Source organism: Propithecus coquereli, unplaced genomic scaffold, assembly GCF_000956105.1.
Source record: "Propithecus coquereli isolate 6110/MARCELLA unplaced genomic scaffold, Pcoq_1.0 Scaffold533, whole genome shotgun sequence".
Taxonomy (NCBI): Eukaryota; Metazoa; Chordata; class Mammalia; order Primates; family Indriidae; genus Propithecus; species Propithecus coquereli.
In genome coordinates, this window is record NW_012151208.1 from 1,950,342 (window position 1) to 1,975,123 (window position 24,782).

Consider the following 24,782-nt stretch of genomic DNA (forward strand, 5'->3'; position numbering starts at 1 on the left):
TATATATCAAAGACCAGCTGAAAAATGGGAAAACATAATGACTTCTGAGGAAAATAAATTAAGAAAGAATTCTGAAAAGCCAAATTGTTGTGAAAGATGAAACAGGAGTTAAGAGTTAATAATATAGTTAGGCTATACATTTTCTTCCATCTGTATCGAGGCCTAATATATAAATAAATGTTCTTTATTATTCTTTGGCAACTGCTTGTGAGTGACTCAGTCTTTCAAAAACTGGACAAAGCGAATAATACAAATCTCTTGTATCCAGGGAATTCCTCTAATTAGAAGTGGCAATGAATTAGAGAAGAAATTTGATTTTAATATAACATCTGCAAACAACAGATGTCTTTTCATATAGTTCTCAATGTCATTCCTTTACTAAAAATAATGCTAATAATAATGATGATGATAAATTACCATACTAGAACATAACACAGTAATCCATTTAATAACTTATTTTAGTCAATTCTGGTTGGTATTTTCAATTATCTTTTCTAAATAAATGACTTCGCACATTCAAGAGTTAACAACTTGCTTTCCCGGAGAATTTCCCAAAGTATTTTAAAGTATATGATTTAATCTCAAATGGGTTATTCGGTTGGGATGGGATAAATACTTAAGAAAATTGCACATTTGAAATAAAAAAAAAAGAAATTTACATAACCGTGTTGCAAAGTCAAACACACTCCCTAAGTAATGAGGCCACACCAGTAAGCTTAAAAGATTTTCTTTCAAACACAGGTGCCAATACTGGGTTCCTCTCAGCCTCACATGTGCAAATGCTCTTGTGACTTCTGGCACATTAGCCTTTTGCCAGCATTTCTAGGCACCTGCTCCAGGCAAAGTTCCCGGGCTAGATGTCATTCTGAAGAGGGATACACTCTCACAACAGCTGCTGAACCTGCAAGAAAGCCAGATACTACCTCGACAGCACCCTTGTGACAGGGCAACTTAAGGAAGGGTATGAGCATCTAGGAACAAGAGGATCCAACAAAGGCATTTAGAATCCTGGGAGGACTGTAGAGAGGCCTTGGTCACCAACCTGAATTTTACAGCTGAGGAAACTAAGGTCCAAAGAAATTGAAAGACCTGCCCAAGATACCCATTCACTTGTGACAGCCTTGAAACCAGAACTTTGGGGTCCCATCTCCTATCCTAGTACTCTTTCCTTCCTATACTTTTCAGAAATGACTAAATTATTATTAATTCTTCTCCATTCCGGTATCTAACAGGGCAGAGCAAATAGAGTTGGGAGGACATTAACATGTTTTCACTTACAAATTGACACTTCTGGTTGAGATGAAAATGAGGACCCTTTACCAAACTTTCTCTTGTCTCAACTGCTCCTGCTTAATTTGCTTCAGAACATCTACCTCTGGTCAACTGGTTACCAGCCAGTGCCAATCACTAATGTGCCTGGAGAGAAACATGCCAAAAACAGTAAAACTGACCTTCACAACTTTATAAAGGTAAACACTTTGAACACCAATATTCCTTGCCAGTTACTGAAAGGGAGGGAAAGTAGCACAAGTACTCACTGCAGTGTGAAGATTTTAGGAATCACTTTTCTGAAGAACAAACAGGGCATTTTAACAAACTCCTTAAAGTGCTCACATTCTGATCTATATGCAAGTCTTTCCTTGACTGCTGACTTAGTAATACAAGTAGGAAAAAACTTAAGTCTGACAATAACACATTTCTTTTCTATGACTAAAGGACTATTGTGTCAATATTTATGGAGATGGATTTATTTTTAAAGTAATTTAACAATGAAATGATGCTGCTAAGCACACTGATTTATTTTTTTTTAATTTAAAGAAAAAAAGAAGTTCAATACAAAGCTCAAGAAGTGAACAGGCCCTCTCACATGAGAGGGTTTTATGTGCTCACACAGCACACCCACACTTCAACATACCATTTTGCAAATGCTGTGTATTATTAAGAGGAGGCGGATTCTGCCAGGCACATAATTTGTACATTTAAGGGAGGTGTATGGAATGAAAAAGCGAAATATGTTAAATTTCAAAGGACTTGGAAGCAATGCTGCCTGTGAGCTTGTATTACAAATAGTCCTACATTATTACATACGCTATTAATGAGGCCGAGTGAATGAAAGTACAATTTGAATATGCATGACTCTATCCAATGAGCAGGACTTTTGTGTACTGATGAGGGTTTTTTTTCCTCCTAAAAAAGGATTAAAATTATTCTTAGAGAAGTATGGCTGCCCAGAGACCAGTAAAATAAATGTACTTAGACCACAGAGTACTAAGAATACTAGAATACTATATTCAGATGAAATATACAGGTGCTAAAAGAATGCCTTAGACTCTACCTACAAATTTCTGAAACTTATGCATATCCTATCTTCCCAAAAGGAATACTCTGTAACTTCAAGCAGCTGCATCATTACAATCTCTAAGCAAAAATAATGATTTTGGTAGAGATCCCTAAAAGTAGGCAAGGTTAAATAAACCTTTTGAATAAAAAGCCTTCCCTTCCATAGTAAGGAACACTAGTTAAAAGACTAGGGAATGGGTAAATTATTGCACCAAATGGCTGAGAATTAATCTCTGCTGACTAGCTGTAATCTAACGAGGCGTCTGTGTCCCAGGGAGCCCGCAGCATGTCCCTGGCGGTATGTGCAGTGTGTCGAGTCTGCGTGGCACCCTTTGTCCTCGCTCACAGGCGGCCTTTCCCCTCATTGTCCATAATATCCTCATGCATCTGGGACGCGTGGAATGCATTCATACTAACAGACTTACCATTGTTTTCTCTCAGAAGCTTTGTTGAGCAAAGACTGCATCACGGTTACTGATAATTATATTGCTTAATTAATCAAGACAAAAAAAATTTGCAAATCATTGCCTGGTTGCCAAGCAGGGAGATAAAAAATGACAACAATACAAGCTGAAGCAATATAACAAAAGTAACAGCTATCTGATCAGAAATTCTTATATAATGAAGCTATTAATGCTAAATCGGTTAATGTTAACATTGCTCCAGGTGTCTCTACTTAGATGCAAACAAAAAGGCTAACATTATGGATATAAAAGGCCAAATGTTGCCATGGATTCTGTAACCTGATAGAGAGGACAGCCTTTTCATTTGATTAGGGAATGCAATTTAAATACCAGGGACTGAAGCCAAACAAACAGACTTTCCCTCCACAAGCCTCTTGCATTCACCCTGGGGTCAGTGGTTGGTGAACAAAAGGTCAGCCACACTTGCCCTGGAAATGTCTGGATTAATTTTATTACATTGTAACGGTTTGTACTTTAAATGTAGGGATAATACTAAATTTCCAGTTGGCCATTATTCTCTTCTTCCCTTTAGGCTTTTCGAATTAAAATATTAAGAAAGTGATTTGCTCAATTTATCTTGTTGGAATTTATGACCAAATTTATAGAAATTACACACATTTTATCAGAAATTTTAAAAGGTATGCTAATGATTGTTTTCATGCATTATAAGTATTGCTGCCTTTTTAAAAATCAGTTTTGACACTATAAAGTGAATTGAAATGTCTTTTATGTTCTTCATTTACTTTAAAAATAAAGGTGACCTTTTTAGGACATTAAATAACATTTTAGAGGACCATGTTGAAAATGAACTAATAAAGCCAGTTAATCCATACTAAATATCAAAGAAACACATTTTATAGTTTTGAAAGCTGTAAGATACTCTACTTGTTGGTTCTCTAATACTAAAATTTTCAATCTAACTCTTAAAAATAAGTGATGCTTTTCATGGACAATACAGATGTTATTACCAACTACGAGCCATTTCCTTGTATAAAACTGAAAACTTCACGTACACAGAGATCTGAATAAAAAATAATCCAGATATTTAATATGAAGTAATCTTTAGCATCTTTGCTACCTGAATAAAAAAGAGGGTTCTCTTTATGTCAGGCTTTGCAACAGCCATTCAGGGGACTTTTCTGGATTGAGGAGTTCACTCAAGATGTATGTAGTATGAGAAATAATAAGCATGTTAAACTTCGAATTCATTAGTTATTCTATTTCCATAGTAGTAACTATAACAAAAAATAATAAAAACAATCATATAATAGCTAACATTTAAGGAGCTTTTACTCTGAGCCAGGTACTGTTTGAAGCACTTTTCATTTATTACCTCATTTAATCCTCACAACTTTAACACTTCAGATTAGGTTATAAACCACAGTTTGAACAATAAACTTCAATTACCTATTATTTTAAAGATTAAAAATAAAGCATTTTTAGAAGGATAACTTTTAGGTCCTTCAGGAGAACAATTTGGAATGAAAATGAAGATTATATATAACATCAAGCTGAAAAACACGAAGTCATTCTTCTTGAATGGTTTTAATATGCTAATGTTTAATTAAAAACTTAAAATAATCCTTCTATTAGTAATTCCAAGATGAAAACAAGTCACTATACAAAGCATTGCTAAAATACCACTGAAGGTATGACAAGGACGGAAACTGCAGCCAATTTAGCACCCAGCACACAGGCCATTGGATTGTTCCAGCCATTCCCAGGATCAATACCAATTGACATGGCTCAATTGATTCTGTGGCAAGGTGCTTTGATTATTAAAAATCATCACATGGGCTGTGCTCCAGAGGCCCAGCCTCTTTGTGGGTCCACAATCCTTCAGGATTGACCCCCATTAGCACCAGCTGGAGGCTCAGTAAGTCTCCCTGTCAGGCAAGGTTGGATTTTGTACCCACAGTTGTCTGCAAAATGCTAGATGTGATATGGGGTTCCTTCAATTCTTATTGTTAATCAATGTGCTGAAATTTAAAATTACAATTTTTTTTAGTTATAAAATTTTAAAAACTTAGAACATTTTAAAAATCATAAATTTCTTTGAAAAATCCCAATTTGTATTTAATTCCTATATGGTACGTGTAATTTAAATATATGTCAGACATTCACCAGTTGGAAAAGAGTCCCCTTTAACATATTCATATCATTGTCTTTTAATAACAGTGAATCACATGACAAATGCTGTATAAGAGCAACAATGCAGTGAAAACGTACCTCAGGTTTCTTCGTTATCGCGATAAAGAACATGTGATTCTTCATTGGGTAAATAATGATTGAAACGTCTCCAAAGGCAGTTGGGATAATACCCCTGCGGTAGTCCCTGGAGTGTTCAGACCAGACGATGTGGACCTCATCATTCCCCAAGTGACGGAGCTGCACAGCAAATTGGCTCTTTATTAGTCAGGGTGATAACAACAGTTTATAAGGGGTCATGACTTACAAACTGAATTATAAAACTCAGAGACAAAAAATATTTCACTACCAAAAAAGACTACAACATTGATGCCTTCTATGAGGATTAAAAAAAGCGCAAGCAGGCCAGGTGCAGCGGCTCACACCTGTAATCCTAGCACTCTGCGAGGCCAAGGCAGGAGGATTGCCTGAGCTTAGGAGTTCGGGACCAGCCTGAGCAAGAGTGAGACCCAAGCTCTACTAAAAATAGAAAAATTAGCTGGGCGTCATGGTCCATGCCTCTAGTCCCAGCTACTGGGGAGGCTGAGGCAGGAGGATCCCTTGAGCCCAGGAGTTTGAGGTTGCAGTGAGCTATGATGACGCCACTGCACTCTACCTGGGGCAACATAGCAAGACATCGTCTCAAAAAAGAAAAAGCACAAGTGAATAAAAACACAGCTCATCTTCACCATCTTAGTACATTGGTAGTAAGATAATGCATGCTGCACTACAGGTACATTATGTCTGAACGGTGCTGAGACCTTTTAAAGAATTTGTTTTTTAATGAAATTTTACTCCTGCTTCTGAGTTTTATGCTTTATATTGCTGAGTATGTTTCTAAACAATTAACAACATGAGTCTTTTATTCCACATTACAGTAGTGCTTCATAAGACTCTTAATTCAATAGTTATTATGAAATTAAGAATAAGAAAACAGAAAACATATGCCATTATAACACAATTGTTACCAAATGTATAAGAAACTAGACTTGTGCCAAACCTTTAAGAAAAAGGATGCATAAAATTACGTTTGTTTAGGAAATAAATATTACTTAAATTTGTTAAGAACACTACTACCTAACATTTAAAGAGTGCAGTACTCTATAGAAAGCATGTTCATACATATTGTCTTGTTTATTCTTCCCACTAACTCTCTGTGGTAGATGACATCATCTTTATCTTATCTTAAAAGGAAGAAATGGGGGCTCAAGAAGGCGAAGGTACCACCTGCCCAAGGTTGCATGAACAGTGAGTAGTAGAGCAGGCTTGGGGACCTGGGCTGGGGCTGCCAACTCAGTGCCATTTCTACTGTTCCACGGTTATCTAAGCCAGCACCAAAAGCTAGTCTATTGTCATAGTTCAAATAGTTTAGCCCACTTTTTATAAAAATTCATTTTATACACAAAGAGGCTGCAAAGTCCAAAAACAAATCACAGACTCCTGGCCTCTTTGGCGAGGCCTCAGTAGGAAGATCTGCAAGGAAGGACCTCCTTAGAGGTCCAGGCCCAACCTCTGTCAATTATAAGAACACCCCTGATAAATCTCTTGCACGAGGACTGCACTGCCTCAAGCTGGAGAAAGATGTATACGAAATCATTTGAATAGGCCTGAAATTGTGACTAAAAGAAACGAGGTAAGAAGATTAAAATGTTGGCCAAAATTGAAGTTCTAAAACCATAAAGAACAACTGGTGAAGGCCCTCTGACATCTACTGGGAATCTGAGGTTTCGTTTCTCTCACGTGGAACAACAGAAGGATGTTCCTTGGCACCATGAACAAGTATTTCTTGCCTCCTTGCTTATCTAACAGATGAACACTAAAAATGAGTAAATTGAGAAGCACTTTAATAAAATAGAGATGTTGTATCAAAGCTAATGTTTATAGCTTTGTCTTAAAAGATAAAAAATGATGCTCTGGAATGCTATGTATTTAGAACATGTTAGCATAAACACATTTTTTATAGACTATTTGACCACAAAGAGAAAATCTGATGTGATCCCAACATAGCCTCTTTTCCATTTATAAAGTCACAAAGGAAGTTGGTTTGCTGCAATGGTTGCTTATTCTTTACTCTCACGTACTTCTGGGAATGACTGTACAAGCCAATTATTTAAAAACAGACTTGAGTCTGTACCTTTGTACCCATATTGGGGGCGCACGATTCAATTGTGTCTGAATATAGGCTCCGGGACAAATGCAACTGCAGGTGTTGTGCACAAGTCACGATGATCCAGAACAATTTGATAGTATCTACGACTTTCTAAATGTAAAATTACCCAGCACATCTCTTTTTTTTTTTTTATTCCTGACCCCATGCCCCATATAAAGGTTAAAAGGGTAGCAGGCAAAAGGTATAGTCAACCCAATATATAAATAGTTAAAAAAAAAAGACAACATTGGATCTCATAGTAGTGCTGAACATAGCTCTGTATTTCTTGATTTCCATTTTAGATACTGCAGTTTTTCATTCTTTTCTTTTTCCTTTTTAATAAAACATGCAAAGACATTACACTATCTTCAAATTCAGTCCTTTTGGAATGAGACCATGGTAGCCAGTAACACCAAGAACACAATATGGGCACGTTTTCAAGGGAAATATGAATAGTACCTAATTGGAACTTTGGGAAGAATTTAGACCTGCAGAAGGTAATTGTGAGAACTAGGGCTGTCCCCAGAGCTCACACCTACAGCCTGATGCTGCAAAGAAAGCCAACCTCAGGATGGTTCTGGGCCCCTCGGTATAATGCTGGCACAAATGTCTGAATGTGAACAACTCTCCTACTAAACACCCCTCAATTGTGTTGCTACCACCCAATGCTGGTACCCTAAAACCTGTGATAGCTCATTCTGATCCACAAATATAACTTGCAAAGCATTAACTTTGATACAATGATTATTGAAATCTTACAGTTACTCTCCCCTTTCTAAATTGGGTTACTCAATTACATAACCCAAGTAAGTCTCTCCTAATTTTATTCACAACTGTATTCTCAGAACTACAGCAAGGGAGAGTAGTATCACACTAACAGACCCATTCTCCCAGTGTGGGCACTTCTGTAATTAAGGAATAGCTATTTTTGTGTAGTAGCAATACAATATTCATCATCTCAAAGCTGCTTTCAATTTCATGTGCCTCAGACTTCTGGACATGTCAGCTGAATTAGCTAAATCACAAAACTAAGAGCTAAGGCCACAGGAGCAATTTGGCTGATAAATCTGGAGGAAAGAACAAAAAACATTCCCTCCCCAAAGAGGCTGGGCCTCTGCAGCACAGCCCACATAACAATTTTTAACAAATCGAAGCACCTTGCCACAGAATCACTTCGGCCATGTCAGGAACACAAGTAGGTAAAACAAATAATTACTCTGGCCAAACTATCAATCATGTCAGAACATAGTGGAATACTCTGGAAGCCTTAAAGTGTTGCTCAATCTAAAGGGGATTTCATCATAGAGACTTCATTTTGTGAGTTTTGGAGAATTTTGATTAGAGGCCCTCAGGTTAGAAATCCACATCCGAGTCAAGTTGATCTGATTCCTATGTAACCCAGGAGTAGAATGATGATCTCCCACTGGAATGGAGCTGGCATTCGTGCCAGCTACTGCTTCAACTGCACAACAGGCTCCAAAATAACCCGGATGCTTATCAGGCTCAGAACAAATGCTCAGTTTTTAAGTCTTACGAAATCAACCCCACGCATCCCTGTCACTTCTCATCCGGACAGAGTTTTAAAGTCCTTCTGCCCAAGTCATTCTGCCTGCTGCTGCCAGGCTGCACGCCACTGGTGACACTGGTCATGGTACACACCTAATAGGCTGACCTCCTTTCCCGACTAATTGCATTACATCGCCAGCTGGCTCCAGAAGGAGTCGTCTGTTTGATTGAAGAATTCCTGCTCCTCAGTGGGCCCGGCTGCTACTTTTACTAAGTAACAGTCAGGCCTGACATCCCCATTGTTCAGCTGACAGTGTGCCCATCCTAAAATCTAAGTTTTATTTGTAAATTAACCAAGAAACTTCCTGCCAGAACAGCGCTGCCTGGAGACTGATAATGTGGGCCTTTCATCCCTTTTCACTCATACTGTATCACTGCCAATTTGTTTTTTATGCGGCTGGCCAGCCTGAGGCTATAAAAGCCTTGTAAGACATAAGTGCAATTATAGTCCTGGAGTCAAATGAATTGGACAAATCCAATAGCACAGCTCTGTCCCCACTCTGCAAACCCCTACAGCAGTTAGATTAGCTGTGAAAAATCTAATCTAGCTAGAGCTAACAAATTTCTGCAGTGAAGGATCAAGAGTTCAGTATGGGGTTGCAACCAGATTGCAGCATTGAAAAAGTCCCCCCATGATAGGGGCAGAAGAGAGCATGAATCACTTTAGAATTTTGCAGCTCATTTTTAAGCTGTTAGAGACAATTTAGTTAGAATAAGACAAGGAACTGTGGGCTGCTGTTACTGTGACTGATTTTTGGTCTAGCTGTGAGACATCCTGATAAAGAGAGTTTATCGCTAATGATGCTAAATCTTGAAGCTGCAAAAGGTATCAGCTGAATTTTGATTATTACAGTAGGGAATCTTTCAATCAGGCCAAGCCTTGGAACATTATTTAAAGCATGGCATTTTATCAAGAAAACATGTCTTTTCTCAAAAAAACCAATCCTATTTAAAAAATATTTTATATGTAAAATCTTTTAACAAAATAGTTTTCGGTCATAAGAAAAATCAGAGAATATAGTGAAGCATTTGCACAGTAGTGACAATCTGCAATGTACTGCAAATAGAAAAGATGTGCAAGCCCAGCTTAGGGTCCTGGTAAGCTACACTACAGTCTCACATACTAGTGAGCTCTTAAGGGCAGAATTCCCTTCACTAATAGCTCTGCAGCCAGGGGAAGCCACCAAGACCCAACCTAGAGGCCTAGAGGCAGCTCCTCCAAGGCCGGTGGGAACCAGCATGTGGCCAGTGCCTCTGGCTGCTGTGCTGCCCACCCACCCCGAGGCCATTGTAGCATGCAGGGTTGGGGGAGTGAAAGGCTGCTGAGGTTTTTGAATACAGATTGTGCTTTGTACATCTCAGACACTTGATCTCTACGAAAGTTGTCTGTGATGGGGCTGTGGTTTTTCAAGTTCTGATTTCTCACATGCACTGTTGTCCACCATGTACATGAGCACCTCAGAGATATTGTAGGTTTGGTTCCAGACCACCACAAAGAAGCCAGTATCATAATAAAGTGAGTATACAAATTTTTGTGTACACTGGTTTTCCAGTGCATGTAAAAGTTGTTTACACTATAACTATAGTCTATTAAGTATGTAGTAGTATGATGTCTAAAAAAACAATGTACATACCTTAATTAAAAACACTTTATTACTAAAGAATGCTAACAATCATCTGAGCCTTCGGCAAGTTAAAATCTTTTTGCTGGTGGAGGGTCTTGCCTTGATGCTGATAGCTGCTGCTGACTGATTAGGGTGGTGATTACTGAAGGTTGAGGTGGCTGAGGCAATTTCTTAAAATAAGACAACAATGAATTTTACCAAATCTATTCTTTCTTTCATGACACATTTCTCTGGAGCATGCAATGCTGTTTGGTATCATTTTACCCATGGTAGAACTTCTTTCAAAATTGGAGTTAATCCTCTCGAACCCTGCTGCTGCTTTATCACCTAAGTTTATGGAATATTCTAAATCCTTTATTGTCATTTCGACAATGTTCAAAACATCTTCGCCAGGAATAGATTTCATCTCAGGAAACCACTTTCTTTGCTCATCCCAATAAGAAGCAACTCCCTATCCATCCAACTTTTATCATGACATTGCAGCAATTCAGTCACATTTTCAGGCTCTACTTCTAATTTTAGTTCTCTTGCTATTTCCACCACATCTTCAGTTACTTCCTCAAATGAAGTCCTGAATCTTTCAAAGTCATCCATGAGGGTTGGAATCAACCTCTTCCAAATTCCTGTTAATGTTGATATTTTGACCTCTTCCCATGAATCATGAATGTTCTTAATGGCATCTGGAATAGTAAATCCTTTCCAGCAGGTTTTCAATGTACTCTACCCAGATCCATCAGAGTAATCATTATCTACGGCAGCTATAGCCTTATGAAACATTGTTCTTAAATAATGAGACTTGAAAATATAAATTATTCCTTGATCTGTGGGCTGCAGAATGGATGTTGTGTTAGCAGGCATGAAAACAACATTCATCTCCTTGTACATCTCCATCAGAGCTCTTGGCTGACCAGGTGCATTGTCAATGAGCAGTAATATTTTGAAAGGAATCTCTTTTTTCTGAGTAGTAGGTCTTAACAGTGGGCTCAAAATCTTCAGTAAACCATGCTGTAAAAAGATGTGCTGTTATCCAGGCTCTGTTGTTCCATTTATAGAACACAGGCAGGGTCAATTTAGCACCATTCTTAAAGGCCCTAGGATTTTCAAAATGGTAAATGAGCACTGGCTTCAACTTAAAGTTACCAGCTGCATTAGCCCTTAACAAGAGAGTCAGCCTGTCCTTTGACGCTTTGAAGCCAGGCATTGACTTCTCCTCTCTAGTTATGAAAGTGCTAGATGCCATCTTCTTCCAATAGAAGGTTGTTTTGTCTACACTGAAAATCTTTTCTGTTGTGTAGTGTAGCTACCTTCGTTAATGATCTTAGCTAGATCTTCTGGATAACTTGCTACAGCTTCCACATCAGCATTTGCTGTTTCAGCTTGTACGTTTATGTTATGGAAATGGCTTCTTTCCTTAAATCTTATGAACCAGCTTCTGTTAGTTTTAAATTTTTCTTCTGCAGCTTCTTCACCTCTCTCTCTCTCAGCCTTCACAGAATTGAAGAGAGTTAGGGTCTTGCTCTGGATTAGGCTTTGGCTTAAGAGAATGTTGTGGCCGGTTTGATCTTCTGTCTAGACCACTTAAACTTTCTCCCTAACAGCAATAAAGCTGTTTTGTTTTCTTATCATTCATGTGTTTAGTGGAATAGCACTTTTAATTTCCTTCCAGAACTTTTCCTTTGCATTTACAACTTAGCTATTTGATGCAACGGGCCTGGCTTTCAGCTTATCTTAGCTTTCAACATGCCTTCCTCACTAAGCTTAATCATTTCTAGCTTTTGATCTAAAGTGAGAGATGTGCCATGCTTCCTTTTGTTGGAACACTTTGGGGCCATCGTAGGGTTATTAGTTGGCCTAATTTCAATATTGTTTTGTTCAGGGAATCAGGAAGCCCAAGGAGAGGGAAACAGCCCAAGGAGAGGCCAGGGTGGAGCAGTCAGAACACATATAACACTTATCGATTAAGCTCTCCATCTTAGATGAGTGTAGTTTGTGGTGCCCCCAAACAATTAAAACAGTAACATCAAAGATCACTGATCACAGATCACTATAACAAATATAATAATGAAAAAGTCTGAAATATTGCAAGAATGACTAAAATGTGACAGAGACACAAAGTGAGCAAGTGTTGTTTGAAAAAAAATGGCACCAAGAGACTTGCTTGATGCAGGGTTGCCAGAAACCTTTGATTTGTAAAAAATGCAGTATCTGCAAAGAGTAAAGTGAAGTGCAATAAAACAAGGTATGTCTGTACATAGTTCAGATGCCTGTGGCTGCACTGATGAAAAGTAAAACTGCAGAAACAAGAAATGAGGCCAGTGCAGCGAGGCCCTTCAGCCAATACAAATCATCTGGCTAACAGGGCTGCAGAAAAAAGAATCAGTTAGACCAATGGGCAATGATGAGGGCTAATGGTCAGAGATATCTTACCAGGCACCGTGCTAATAAGCAATTTTATAGGAATTATCTCATTTACTTCACTCAACTAACCTGTGGCATAGGCTGTATTTTAAATCCCATTTAATAGATGGAAAACTGGGGCACAGGCTGGTGAAATAACTGAACACACATTTAAGCTCAGCTGCGCCTATCTTCAGGGCCTGGCTATAATCACTACATTAGACTCCCCAGGGGCCACCTTTAGTCAGCACCCTTAGTTCCTTGCATCTGTGTGGTAGGAAGAGAGTGGGTGTGAGGCTGGGATTCTAGGCTCACCACCTGTCAGCAGGCCAGGCGAGTGCAAATCCCAGTTGCTCTCAGACTCTCTTCTCACCTGGAGACTTAACGGAAGTGGATCCGATTATTAGGCTTTCTTCCCAGACTAAGATTCCTCCTCTATTAAGGTGCTCCTCACTTCTAACGCAGGGTCATCTGAGGTGAACAGGGCAGGTTGGAAAGTACAGTGCCATGTTCCCCTGGGGGGCTTTCCTCGGGCATGGATGAGGTTTCCCTTGAGTTCTTGGGAAAACTGACCATAGGGCAAGTTGAAGGAGAGTGAAAGGTAAGCAGCAACACTGCGACTGCTGGGCCAGTAGCGCACCTGCACTTGCCGCTGACAGATGTTGCCAAATCGCCCCACAGCAAGCTGAGAGTGGCCTGCTTTTCAGAGCCCCTCTGTACAGGGTCATTACATCTTGTAACCTTTGACAACCTGTGAGGTCAAAATGTTATTTTCTGTCAGGTAATATCCATGTGAGGGAAGATTCAAAAGCAAAAACATTTAAGACTCTTCCTTTCCCCCGAACCTTAATCTCAAGATTCAGGACTCAAATGATTGATTTCTTTTCATGTATTTTTTTTACCTACTTTGTGCCAACCTGGATATTTTATTTTATTTTATTTTTTTTTTTGAGACAGAGTCTCACTGTGTTACCTGGGCTAGAGTGCCATGGCGTTATCCTAGCTCACAGCAACCTCAAACTCCTGGGCTCAAGCGATCCTCCTGCCTCAGCCTCCCGAGTAGCTGGGACTACAGGCATGTGCCACCATGCGTGGCTAATTTTTTCTATATATTTTTAGTTGTCCGATTAATTTCTTTCTATTTTTAGTAGAGACGGGGTCTCGCTCTTGCTTAGGGTGGTTTCGAACTCCTGAGCTCAAACAATCCGCCTGCCTCGGCCTCCCAGAGAGCTAGGATTACAGGCGTGAGCCACCGCGCCTGGCCCAACCTGGATATTTTAGGTTAACCACAACTGTAGCCTGAGGAACAGTGACACAGATGTTGAGTCCAGAGGAAATCAGTCTCAGTGGGTTCTATGCCCTGGTCTTTGTCCAATCCTAGGAGAACCTCACCTACAAGCCACGGCCACTAAGAATGCCCCCCAAGGAGGCCCCTTACCTTTTTGGTGAGTGAATCATCTGAGTCTGATGGCATCCGAGTAGAAACGTGGAAAATCACTTCCACGGTCGAGGTAGCATAGTAAGGGGCCGTCTGCCCAGTGCTGCCGTTGCGCTGAAGGCCACCCATGAACCCACAGTGGGTTGAGAGATCCACCTAGCAGAGATCACAGACGAAAGGGTGAGGATCAAAAATGAGCTGCTTTTATCTACTAAGCAGGAATGTGGATTTTTAAAAAACTGTTTTCATTTTTATCTTTCTTTCTGATTATAAACAAATATAATACAAAGTTAGAGAAGATTAAAATATTAAAGAAATAAAGAACATTAAAAATGAAAGTGCTCCATAACCCTACCAACTGAAAAAAAGACCAACAAAATTTTGGTATATATTTCTCTTTTTTCCCTCCTATACATACACATGTGTGTGTGTATATATATTTATGTATCTGTGGTGTTTTCTGCTTTCTCAAACCATAAGGAGCACTCAAAGGAGTGTTTCTCTAAGACGTTGGGTTAAGGGGTACAGATATTAAACAATTTAGCAGCCATTGCTAAACTGCCTGTCAAAGGGCTATTCTACTTTTACCATTGCCAAAAGTCTATGAGTCATAATTCCTTCTAAAGTTATGGCATAAGTGTTCACTTCCTAGTCAGTGACTTAATCCAAATTTTCTTTTATTTACCTGTCATAAACTAGTATTCTTTCAGTAAAGTATTCTTAAGATACACGAAAGAAAAAAATAGAAGAATTTCTTCTGTGCCAAATACAATCAACATATGCTCTGAATTAATGTCTTTTCTTAAAATGCTAGTAAAGTATGATTTAAAAATATATTAGTTAAATAGTAAATATATTCTAAGACAAATTTAGGAGTAACCTTATTAGTGAAAACAATGATTTACTGGAAGTGCAGTATATCATTTAACTCTTAATATCATCATCATAACTCTTTTAGACTAAAACCTACTTGACTTTCTAGAAAGTACGGTCATGACCTTGATGCACTCTTACCCTGTCCCATCTCTATGTCAGTTTCTTGCTAGCACTAAGTCTCGAAGGCACCCAAAGAGTTTCCCACAGCACAGATAACTGAGAAACTCAAATGAAAGTAATAATAAGTAAGAAAATTGTTTTAGATATGTTGATTTTCATTTTAACTACTCTGAATTCTTTCAGATCCTAGGGATACATTTCCTTTTAGGTATATGTTTCTGGGAGACAGGTGTGTGTGCATGTGTGTGTATGAATGTATATATGTCTGTATGTCAAAGTATCATTTAATAAAGAAAAAAAATAAACTTTTTCAATATTGATTATCCTGGGATCTACCTTAGGGAAACTGGTTGATAGTTAAACCATCATGGCTACTGCATTCTATTTTTATTACAACTTTTACTTCATCCAACTCTTTTTTCATCTTTTCACCCATGAAGTCATTCATTTCTTCTTCAATTTCCATATTGTGGCCAAAGCCATTGCTTCTCTGCCCATAGCTGTCTTCTCTTACTACAAACTACCTATGGCTGGGTAAGCCTATCTGACTATTCAGTTCCGATAAGTAAATAAAAAATTTTAAGAGGAAAGTTAAGGGAAACAAAAGTTCATGTATAAAGTACTGAAAAATAACTAATAGAACATGTCAAATTCAGTAAGTTCTTCAATTCCAGATCTGTACACATGCTATATTTGCACATAAAACATATATAAAAACTTATACAATGCCTAGTTTTGACATTTCCTACTGCTAGTCAGTAAGCATCTGCTGAATGGAATTCATTACCTCCCATCCAAGTCCAGCAACAAAATCTTCATATGCTTGGCTTCCTCTTTCATTGGAGAGGATTGAACACTTGTCTTCTTGACCTTCAGCAATATAAAACACTGCGATTTTGTGTGTCTCTCGGCTATAAATTTTTAATTTAAAGGAGTTAGAATTTTTATGCATAAAATTTTATTTTACCTCTACCACCAGCTCTTACTACTGAGCTTATATTTACTGAGAACTTACTAGGGGTCAGTTACTGTTTTAAGATGATTTGATACATGATCTCATTTACTCTTTGAAATTGCTCTAATAAGATGAATATTATCATCACCTACCTTGTAAAAGTGGTTGAAAAGAGGCACAGAAAGTTAAACAAAAAGCACAAACAGCAAGCAGGAGACTGGGAATTGTAACAAGGCAGTCTGCCTCCTTGAGACCACACCCTCTGATATAAGATATACTGAACAGCACAGTAGAGCACACCATCTGGCAAGTTCTATTTCTGGTAAAGAATATATTTTATGGCATATCAGTCAAATAGGTATCAATTGCAACTAGGTCTACGTGACTGTCCACATTTCACTTTCTACATTTTGAAATAAGGCTAGTGGGTGGTTCCTTGGTTAGAATTGTAAGATATGACAAGACTTTATAAGAAACAGAAACTTCTTCCAAGCAGAACACATTTAAGTATTTTCTTCATGAATGGGTGTACCAACCCTATCCTCTGACTATTCTGAGAGTGCCTGGTAGCGTGGACAGCTATCTAGGGAAACTTCCTTTGGCCATATAAACCCTTCATCTGCTTGCTCCATGACAGATTTTGGGTACACTGTTAAATCAAGCAAACAAGAAGTGCACTTTGAGGAGAGAAGTCCTGGATTTTTCCATTTTATACATCTAGTGTATTCCTTCGCACATAGTAAGTGTTCAGTCATATCTCTGTTAAACTGCCCAGAGATATGATACTATATTTGAATGTATTAACAATAAATTTCTATAAATTATACCTTAGAGTAAATGGACAAAATAGCTGAACTTATATCAAGGAATTTGATGACAATTTAGAGATGAAAACACTGTTCTTATTCACGCAGAGCTTTAATCAAGAATTACTCATTTCACAGCCCAATAATCCAAGAGTTTTACTACAGTCTTTATTTTTTTAAAGTATGGATTACCACTTCCAGAGCAGTTCTATCCTTCTCCTTTTTTTTTTTCTTTTTGCATTACATTCTGAAAAATCTCATATGAAAAACCATCAAGTGCTTAAACAATACAGAAATGTTTGTAATATCTAATTGTTTAATATCTCAACATTGTAATCTGATTAGACATCCATATTGGTGGAGCTGGGCTCCATATTTTAGCAAATTCTCTCATATATCCTTCTTCATGGGTTATTTCTCTACTTAAGTAGAAATAATTGACCCTCAACTAAAAAGTTATCTATATAACTAGAAGAGGAGTAGTCTCTCCTTCTGTTCATTTAGATAGCTTATTCACTTCCCCCTGTAGTTTACATGTAATAAACATACTTGGAAGAAAAATTAGAAAATACCATAAGAAAAATAAAAGAATAAAAATTAGTTGTAATTTCAACATATATGCAAATATTATAGCATAGCTGTTACCATTTAAGGATGCATTTTTGTATACAAATGAGAGAAGCTACTAAATTCTGTTTTGCAATTGACTTTTATTTGTGAATACTTTTTTATTGTGGTAAAATATACATGTCATAAAATTCACTATTCCAACCATTTTTGATTATAAATACTTCTATACCATGTGCTTCTACAACAAAGTTATTAATGGTTGTAGAACATTCCATTATGTTAGTACACCATATCCCAAATCCTCATGTAACTTGCTTTCATTTTTAAAGATACTTTCACATTATGTAAAGACAGTCTTTAATCTTTTTAATATTTTCATAATCTTTTTTCACATATTAAAAAGAATTTAATATATCTTTAAAATAAATTCATAGAAAAATAATTTCTTGGTCATTGACCATTTTTAAGGTTTTTGATACATACTGTCCTGCTGCCACCAGAAGGTTGGACATTCTGAACACCCCAATTGGAACTGGTAAGAAGAAAGGATGTTTATGGTGATGGATCTGAGGGGCCAATGCTCTAATAGAGACCTCATGCTCTCAGACAGGCAGAAATTTGTCCTCATGCTATAGGGAGCCCTGAAACTGCCACACCATTTACTGCCCTGAGGAACAGGCAGGAAACACCAACTCCCTAGAATCTGACTAGTCTACTCTAAGAGCTGTAAAAATTTGGGGGCTTGGATAATAACAGAAATCATAACCTATGACCTAAAAGACTGTCTCTTTCAACAAAAGGAGAAAGAATTATAGTTACTCAATTTCTATCTGCAGCTCTTTCTACATATTTAAAAGTCCTCAGCATTTAATTTTTCTTTGTTCTATAGACTTTACACAGATAAAAACAATCTCAGGTTTATCTGAAATGTTTCTGTTTATTCTCCTTAAAATCTAAGCTTTTTCCATTGCAGCTGCTCACGGGTCCTTGAGTCCTTATTAACTCAAAGTGGGAGCACAAGAGAGCTAAGCCGGAATGACGGAATGACCCACCGGGTGTGAGGAAAGATGACCTTTAGTTGTAAACATTCATCAAATTTCACATCCTCTAAAATGTTAGCACTGCAGAGAGCCTGCTAGGATGTAGAAGTTATATCTGGCCTTATTAGAGCAGGCTTTTGAAATGGTAATTAGCAACATCAACAGCACTTCACATCCATAAGAAGCACAACCAATGCACGAAGGAGCAGGTAATTCAGGAACACACATACATAAAATCAACAATTTCCCCTTCCTTACTACAATGCATTTTTCTTTCTGATTAGGAATAGGCCAGAATAGCTCAGGTTCCTTGTGCTGTCACATTAAAAAGGAAAACATGATTTTAACATCCACCTCATCATGCAGTGCCAAGAAGGCGGTTATATTTAGAAGAAGAGTCCATTGTGATTTGTATGCATGTTGATCACAGTATTTACATCTTTGCTAACTTTACAGTATATAGACCATAGTTGCAAGATCGTCTCTACTTTTCCAAAAAACACGTTAAGAAGGAACTATACGTCGTCAGCAGTGAGATAAATTGGTATCCGAAATAAACAGAAATGTCCTAACTGAAAGTTGAAAGACAAGGTATGTATGTTCTTACCTGCTACCTGATCAATATGAAGAGTCCCAGACTTATTTCTAGTTTCTTCAGAAAGAACCTTGAAAATATCCTTCACCATAAAATAAGTTGATACCCTTTTGATGTCAAGAGGACACTAAATCCAGGAGTTGGGGTTTTAAGTAAAGGTTAATTAAGAGGCAGAAGACTGGATTCAAAGCCATATTTTACTGCAACAGCACCCATGGGGACTAATTCAATTGTACCTCAAGCAACTAAAGCATATTAACACTCAAATTGGACACAATTACAAGATACCAATGTATTCAGCATATGCTTGAAAAGCTGAGTTTGGAACCCAAATGCTGCTGCTTTAATATTGAACAGGAGGTCAAGGGAAGTGAATCACTGAGTTCTTCAAAGAAATATCTCAGAATTTCCACAGAGAACTGGGTCTCTGTTCCTCTAGAGAAGAGGAATCACAACAACAATCGGGAAATGGGATCCAATGAAGGGCAATGTGAGAAATAGTGGCTTTAGATTTTTCACCTTTAAAGAGTTGGGGTTTTGTTTTTTTTTTTGAGACAGTGTCTTGCTCTGTCACCAGGGCTAGAGTGTAATGGTGGCATCTTAGCTCACTGCAACCTCAAACTCCTGGGCTCCAGCAATTCTCCTGCCTCTGCCTCCCGAGTAGCCAGGACTCTAGGTGTGCACCACCATGCTCCACTACTTTTTCTATTTTTTGTAGAGATGGGGTCTCGCTCTTGCTCAGGCTGGTCTCGAACTCTTAGCCTCAAGCAATCCTCCTGCTAGGAACACCAGCATGAGCCAGTGCGCCTGGCCCTCTAATGAGTTTTTAAAAATTATTTAAACTCAAATCTTTTACTCTAAGTTTCACTTTATGAATCAGGAAATAAAGACATTTAAAATGGCAATGGAGCTGTGGGCTTCTGGGAGAGAATGGTCCCTTTTCCCAGGTATAACTACAAGTGAACATTTTAATGCTGTATATTTCTTTTTTAAAAATCCTGTATATTTCTTGAAACTAAAATATTTATCATGCTCCAGAGAATAGTAAGGTCACCTAGAAGAAAGGCCCTCAATCTCTGTTTGGAGAGGGAATCAGGTTCAGACCAGCCATGCTGGCACACTCCTAAGACTTGGAAAACGTACATGAAATAGTTCAGGCCTCACTATGTGCATAGCTATAAGATGCTATAAAAGGTCCTGAGTGACTAGGGAGACAGGTGGGAAGGTAGAAAAGTGAAGAAGAGAAAAGAAAAAAAAAAGAAAGAAAAGGAAAGAAAACCTCTACCCCTCTGATTCCCATACAGTGATCAATACAAATCAACCCATCTTAATACTAGATGCCTCTGGAAGGACACAGAGCTATGAGTGAGTTTAATATGATTTTATATGTTCAGTCCTTAATGACATTACAAAAGGACCTTTTTAAAAAATCATCTTCCAAGTATTTAGAAGAAAATTCCAACTGAAATTTACTAATTGTCAGGTGTATATCCAGTTCAAGAATTCAAACCACCAAAGAAGAATCACAGTTGTAAAGATGATATGCAAATAATAGTGACAAGAACCAATAGTTTGCTTAAAAATAAAATTTAAGCATGTGTGACCTTGAGTTTTAATCAAAACTCTAAAATAAACAACAAAGATAAGTTCACTATAAATGTGTGGATTTATTTCTGGGCTGTTTATTTTGTTCCATTGGTCTATGTGTCTGTTTTTATGCTAGTACCATGATGTTTTGGTTACTATAGCTCTGCAGTATAATTTGAAGTCAGGTAATGTGATTCCTCCAGTTTTGTTCTTTTTTGCTCAGTATGGCTTTGGCTATTCTGGGTCTTTTGTGGTTCCATATAAATTTTAGGATTATTTTTTCTATTTCTGTGGAGAATGTCATTGGTATTTTGATGGGAATTTCACTGAATCTACAAATTGCTTTCAGTAGTGGATATTTTAACAATATTGATTCTTCTAATGCACTAGCATGGAATATCTTTCCATTTTTTTGTGTGTCTTCAACTTCTTTTATCAATGTTTCATAGTTTTAATTATAGAGATCTTTCACTATTTTGGTTAAGTTTATTCCTAGGTATTTTATTTTATTTATAGCTATTGTAAATGGGATTCCTTTCTTGGTTTCTTTTTCAGATTGTTTACTGTTGGCATATAGAAATGCTACTGATTTTTACATGTAGATTTTGTATCCTGCAACTTTACTGAATTATTTAAATCAGTTCTAATTTTTTGTTTTTTTTTTTGTGGAGTCTTCAGGTTTCTCTAAATAGAAGATCATAGCATCTGCAAACTGGAATAATTTGACTTCTTCCTTTCCAGTTTGGATGCCATTTATTTCTTTCCCTTGTCTGATTACTCTAGTGAGAACTTCCAGTACTATAGTGAATAACAGTGGTGAAAGTGGGCATCCTTGTCTTGTTCCAGATCTTAGAGGAAAGGCTTTCAGTTTTTCCCCATTCAATATGATACTAGCTCTTCAATAAATGGTGCTTGGAAAGTGGATATTTGCATGCAGAACAATGAAATTAGATCCTTATCTCTCACCATATACAAAAATCAAATAAAAAATGGATTAAAGACTTTTAAATATAACACCTGAAACTATGAAACTACTAAAAGAAAACATTGGGAAATACTTCAGAACATTGGTCTGGGCGGGGACTTCTTTAATAATACACCCAAACCATAGGCAACCAAAGAAAAATTGGATGAATGGGATCGCATTAAGCTAAAAAGATTCTGCACAGCAAAGAAAACAATCAACAAAATGAAGAGATGACACACGGAATGGGAGAAAATATTTGTAAACTATCCATCTGACAAGGGATTAATAACTAGAATATATAAGGAGCTCCAACAACTCAATAGGAAAAAATGAAATAATCCAATTAAAAATTGGCAAAGGATCTGAATAGACATTTCTCAAAAGAAGACATACAAGTGGCCAACAGGTACGTGAAAAAAATGTTCAATATCATTAGTCATCAGAGAAATGTAAATCAAAACTACAATAAGATATCATCTCACTCAAGTTAAAATGGCTTTTATCAAAAAGATAGTCAATAATGAAAGCTGGCAAGGATGTGGAGAAAGGGGAACCCTTGTACACTGTTGGTGGGAATGTAAACTAGTGCAACTCCTATAGAGAACAGTATGGAAGTTCCTCAAAAAACTAAAAATAAAACTACAGTATAACCCAGCAATCCCACTGCTAGGTATATATCCAAAAGAAGGGAATTCAGTATATCGAAAAAAGATATCTGCACTCCCATGTTTACTGCAGCAGTATTCACAACAGCCAAGATTTGGAATTAACTTAAGTGTTGATCAATGGATGAATGAATAAAGAAATTGTGGTACATATACACAGTGGAATTTTACATAGATATAAAAAATGAACTCCTGCCATTTGCGACAACATGGGTAGAACTGGAGAACATTAAGTTAAGTGAAATAAGCCAAGTACAGAAAGATAAATCTCACATGTTCTCACTCATACGCGGAAGCTAAATATTAAAAACCATTGCTCTCATGAAGACAGAGAGTAGAAGGATGGTTATTAGAGGCTGGGAAAGGTAGTAGGGAGGGAGGGATAATGTGGAGATGGTTAATGGGTGCAAAAATATAGTAGATAGAATGAACGATATTTGACAGCACAACAAAATGACTACCATCAACAATAAGTTATGGTATACTTTAAAATAATTAAAAGAAACTGAAATGTTCTTAACACAAAGAAATGATAAATGCCTGATGATGGATATCCCAATTGCACTGATTTGATTAATTCACTTTGTATGCCAATTTCAGAACATCACATGTACACTATAAATACATACAACTATTATGTACCCATAATAATTAAAAGTAAAAAATTTTTAAAAATAAAATAAAATAAACAACAAAACCATAACAAAGCCACCTAAATATATACGATGGAGAAAGTATTTGCTCAGCAGGTCATAACTCATCACTATAAGTGCCAAGGAGGAGAATCTTATGCCTTAAAAGGGAAGCATGACAGTGGATGAATGAATGAATGAATGAATGAATGAAATAAAGAGCTCTAGTAATTTCCCAAATGCCACAAAAGGACCTGTCAAGATGAAGTAGGACTCTGTTATTTCCTTTCTTTCTCCTTGCTTCCTCAGCCAGCAAATGTACTACCCTCTAAAAGTACATAGCTCAAAATATATTTAAAAATTTAGGAGTTAAGAAGGAATAAGAAAAATGTTATGAATAAAATATAGCATGAAGAGTTGAAAAGTAAACTTGAGGAAAACAATCTGAATTTTTTATTTAATAGCTGATGGAATATTAGGATATACCTAAGGATAAGAAAGGTAATAAAAGGGGAACAAAGTTGTTTTTTTAAAAAAAGATTTAAAAAGAAAATCTAAAGATTAAGAAAGATATTTATTCTTTTTTAAGACTTTTGAGTACTTGTTATGTACCAAGTACTATACTTATTCTTGACTTAGATGGTTTTGGAAGCATAGTTTTACCCAAATCAAAACCTTTTCACTGTTGTGAGCTCATGCTTAGAAATGCTTTTGAGATTATACAGAAAAGGGGTACATCTGAGAATCTGACTAGCTTTGGAGAATAAAGCTTATTAATTGAGTTAATTATCACAACACACTGGTTTTAACTCTTCCATCATTAAAAAGCCAAGGTTATAGAATGCCAGTGCCTTGGTGCACAGCATGGACTATGAAGTCAGACTCACTGGGCTTCAAATAACATGGTATGAGCAACCACAGGCTGTTTAACCTATGTAAACCTCTGTTTCCTCATTGAAAAAAGGTGGTTTCAGAGAGCAAATGAAAACAAATGTCCACTGGCTGCCACGTAGAAAGATACTCAATCAAAAGCACAGATTAGTGGGGAGCACTAACCTCTTTTTAGTAGCAAACATGAAAGTTTATTCCTCAAGGGTAAAAATAACAAAGGTATGGCATATGCAGATGTCATTAGATTCTAGGTTACAGAACTACCCTTGGATGTCTCTGTAGGTATGTTCATTCCTGCAGCCATGTATTATCCAAGCACACCCAAAGACAAACAGGAAAAAAGTGGTTTGATATACTTCCACCTACCACTGACGGGAGTCCAGATGTTTTAGCTCTCTCAATAATTTTGAATTTTTCTTCAACAGATGAAAATTCTTCCTATAAAGACAAACAGATGGAAGAAAATTGTGATCACAGATCAATTTTGCTGCTTTTCAATCAATTAATAAAGCTACCTATCACCCATCCATCTACCACCTCACTCACAAAAGATTTGTGATAGAAACCTACAGAATGAACTCCATCCTCCTTAAGATATGTAAAGGCATAAAAATTCCACCACATCTCATTATTACCCAGAGATACCAATGGCCCTGCAGCTCTGAGTGTGTGACTTGTGTGCATGTGCCTCTGTTTCTGTTTTCATTGTCAGATTTGCTATGAATCTCTTTTTCCCACTTCTATCCTTAAAAACTCCACTCCATTATCAGCATCCAGCTCAAATCCACCTTCTTCCACAAAGTCTTTGCCATTGTCCTGCACTTCCCATAGGATTTAGTCATTCCTCTTCAATGCATTTGTCATTCTATCCTTTATCAGAGCTGTAACAAGTCTACTTCCCTCATCAGACCT

At 37.3% G+C, this 24,782-nt stretch overlaps 1 protein-coding gene across 1 annotated transcript in view; it reads right to left on the bottom strand.

Moving 5' to 3' along the window:
- The window catches only part of RALGAPA2 (Ral GTPase activating protein, alpha subunit 2 (catalytic)), a 303,038-nt gene that overhangs the window by 92,334 nt on the left and 185,922 nt on the right, over positions 1 to 24,782 (bottom strand). The window contains exons 33-36 of the mRNA XM_012657226.1: positions 24,237 to 24,308; positions 15,950 to 16,073; positions 14,167 to 14,322; positions 5,034 to 5,192 (exon numbers count right to left, since the gene is read on the bottom strand). Coding sequence (XP_012512680.1) covers positions 5,034 to 5,192; positions 14,167 to 14,322; positions 15,950 to 16,073; positions 24,237 to 24,308 — 511 coding nt within the window. The remainder of the gene's footprint in view (positions 1 to 5,033; positions 5,193 to 14,166; positions 14,323 to 15,949; positions 16,074 to 24,236; positions 24,309 to 24,782) is intronic.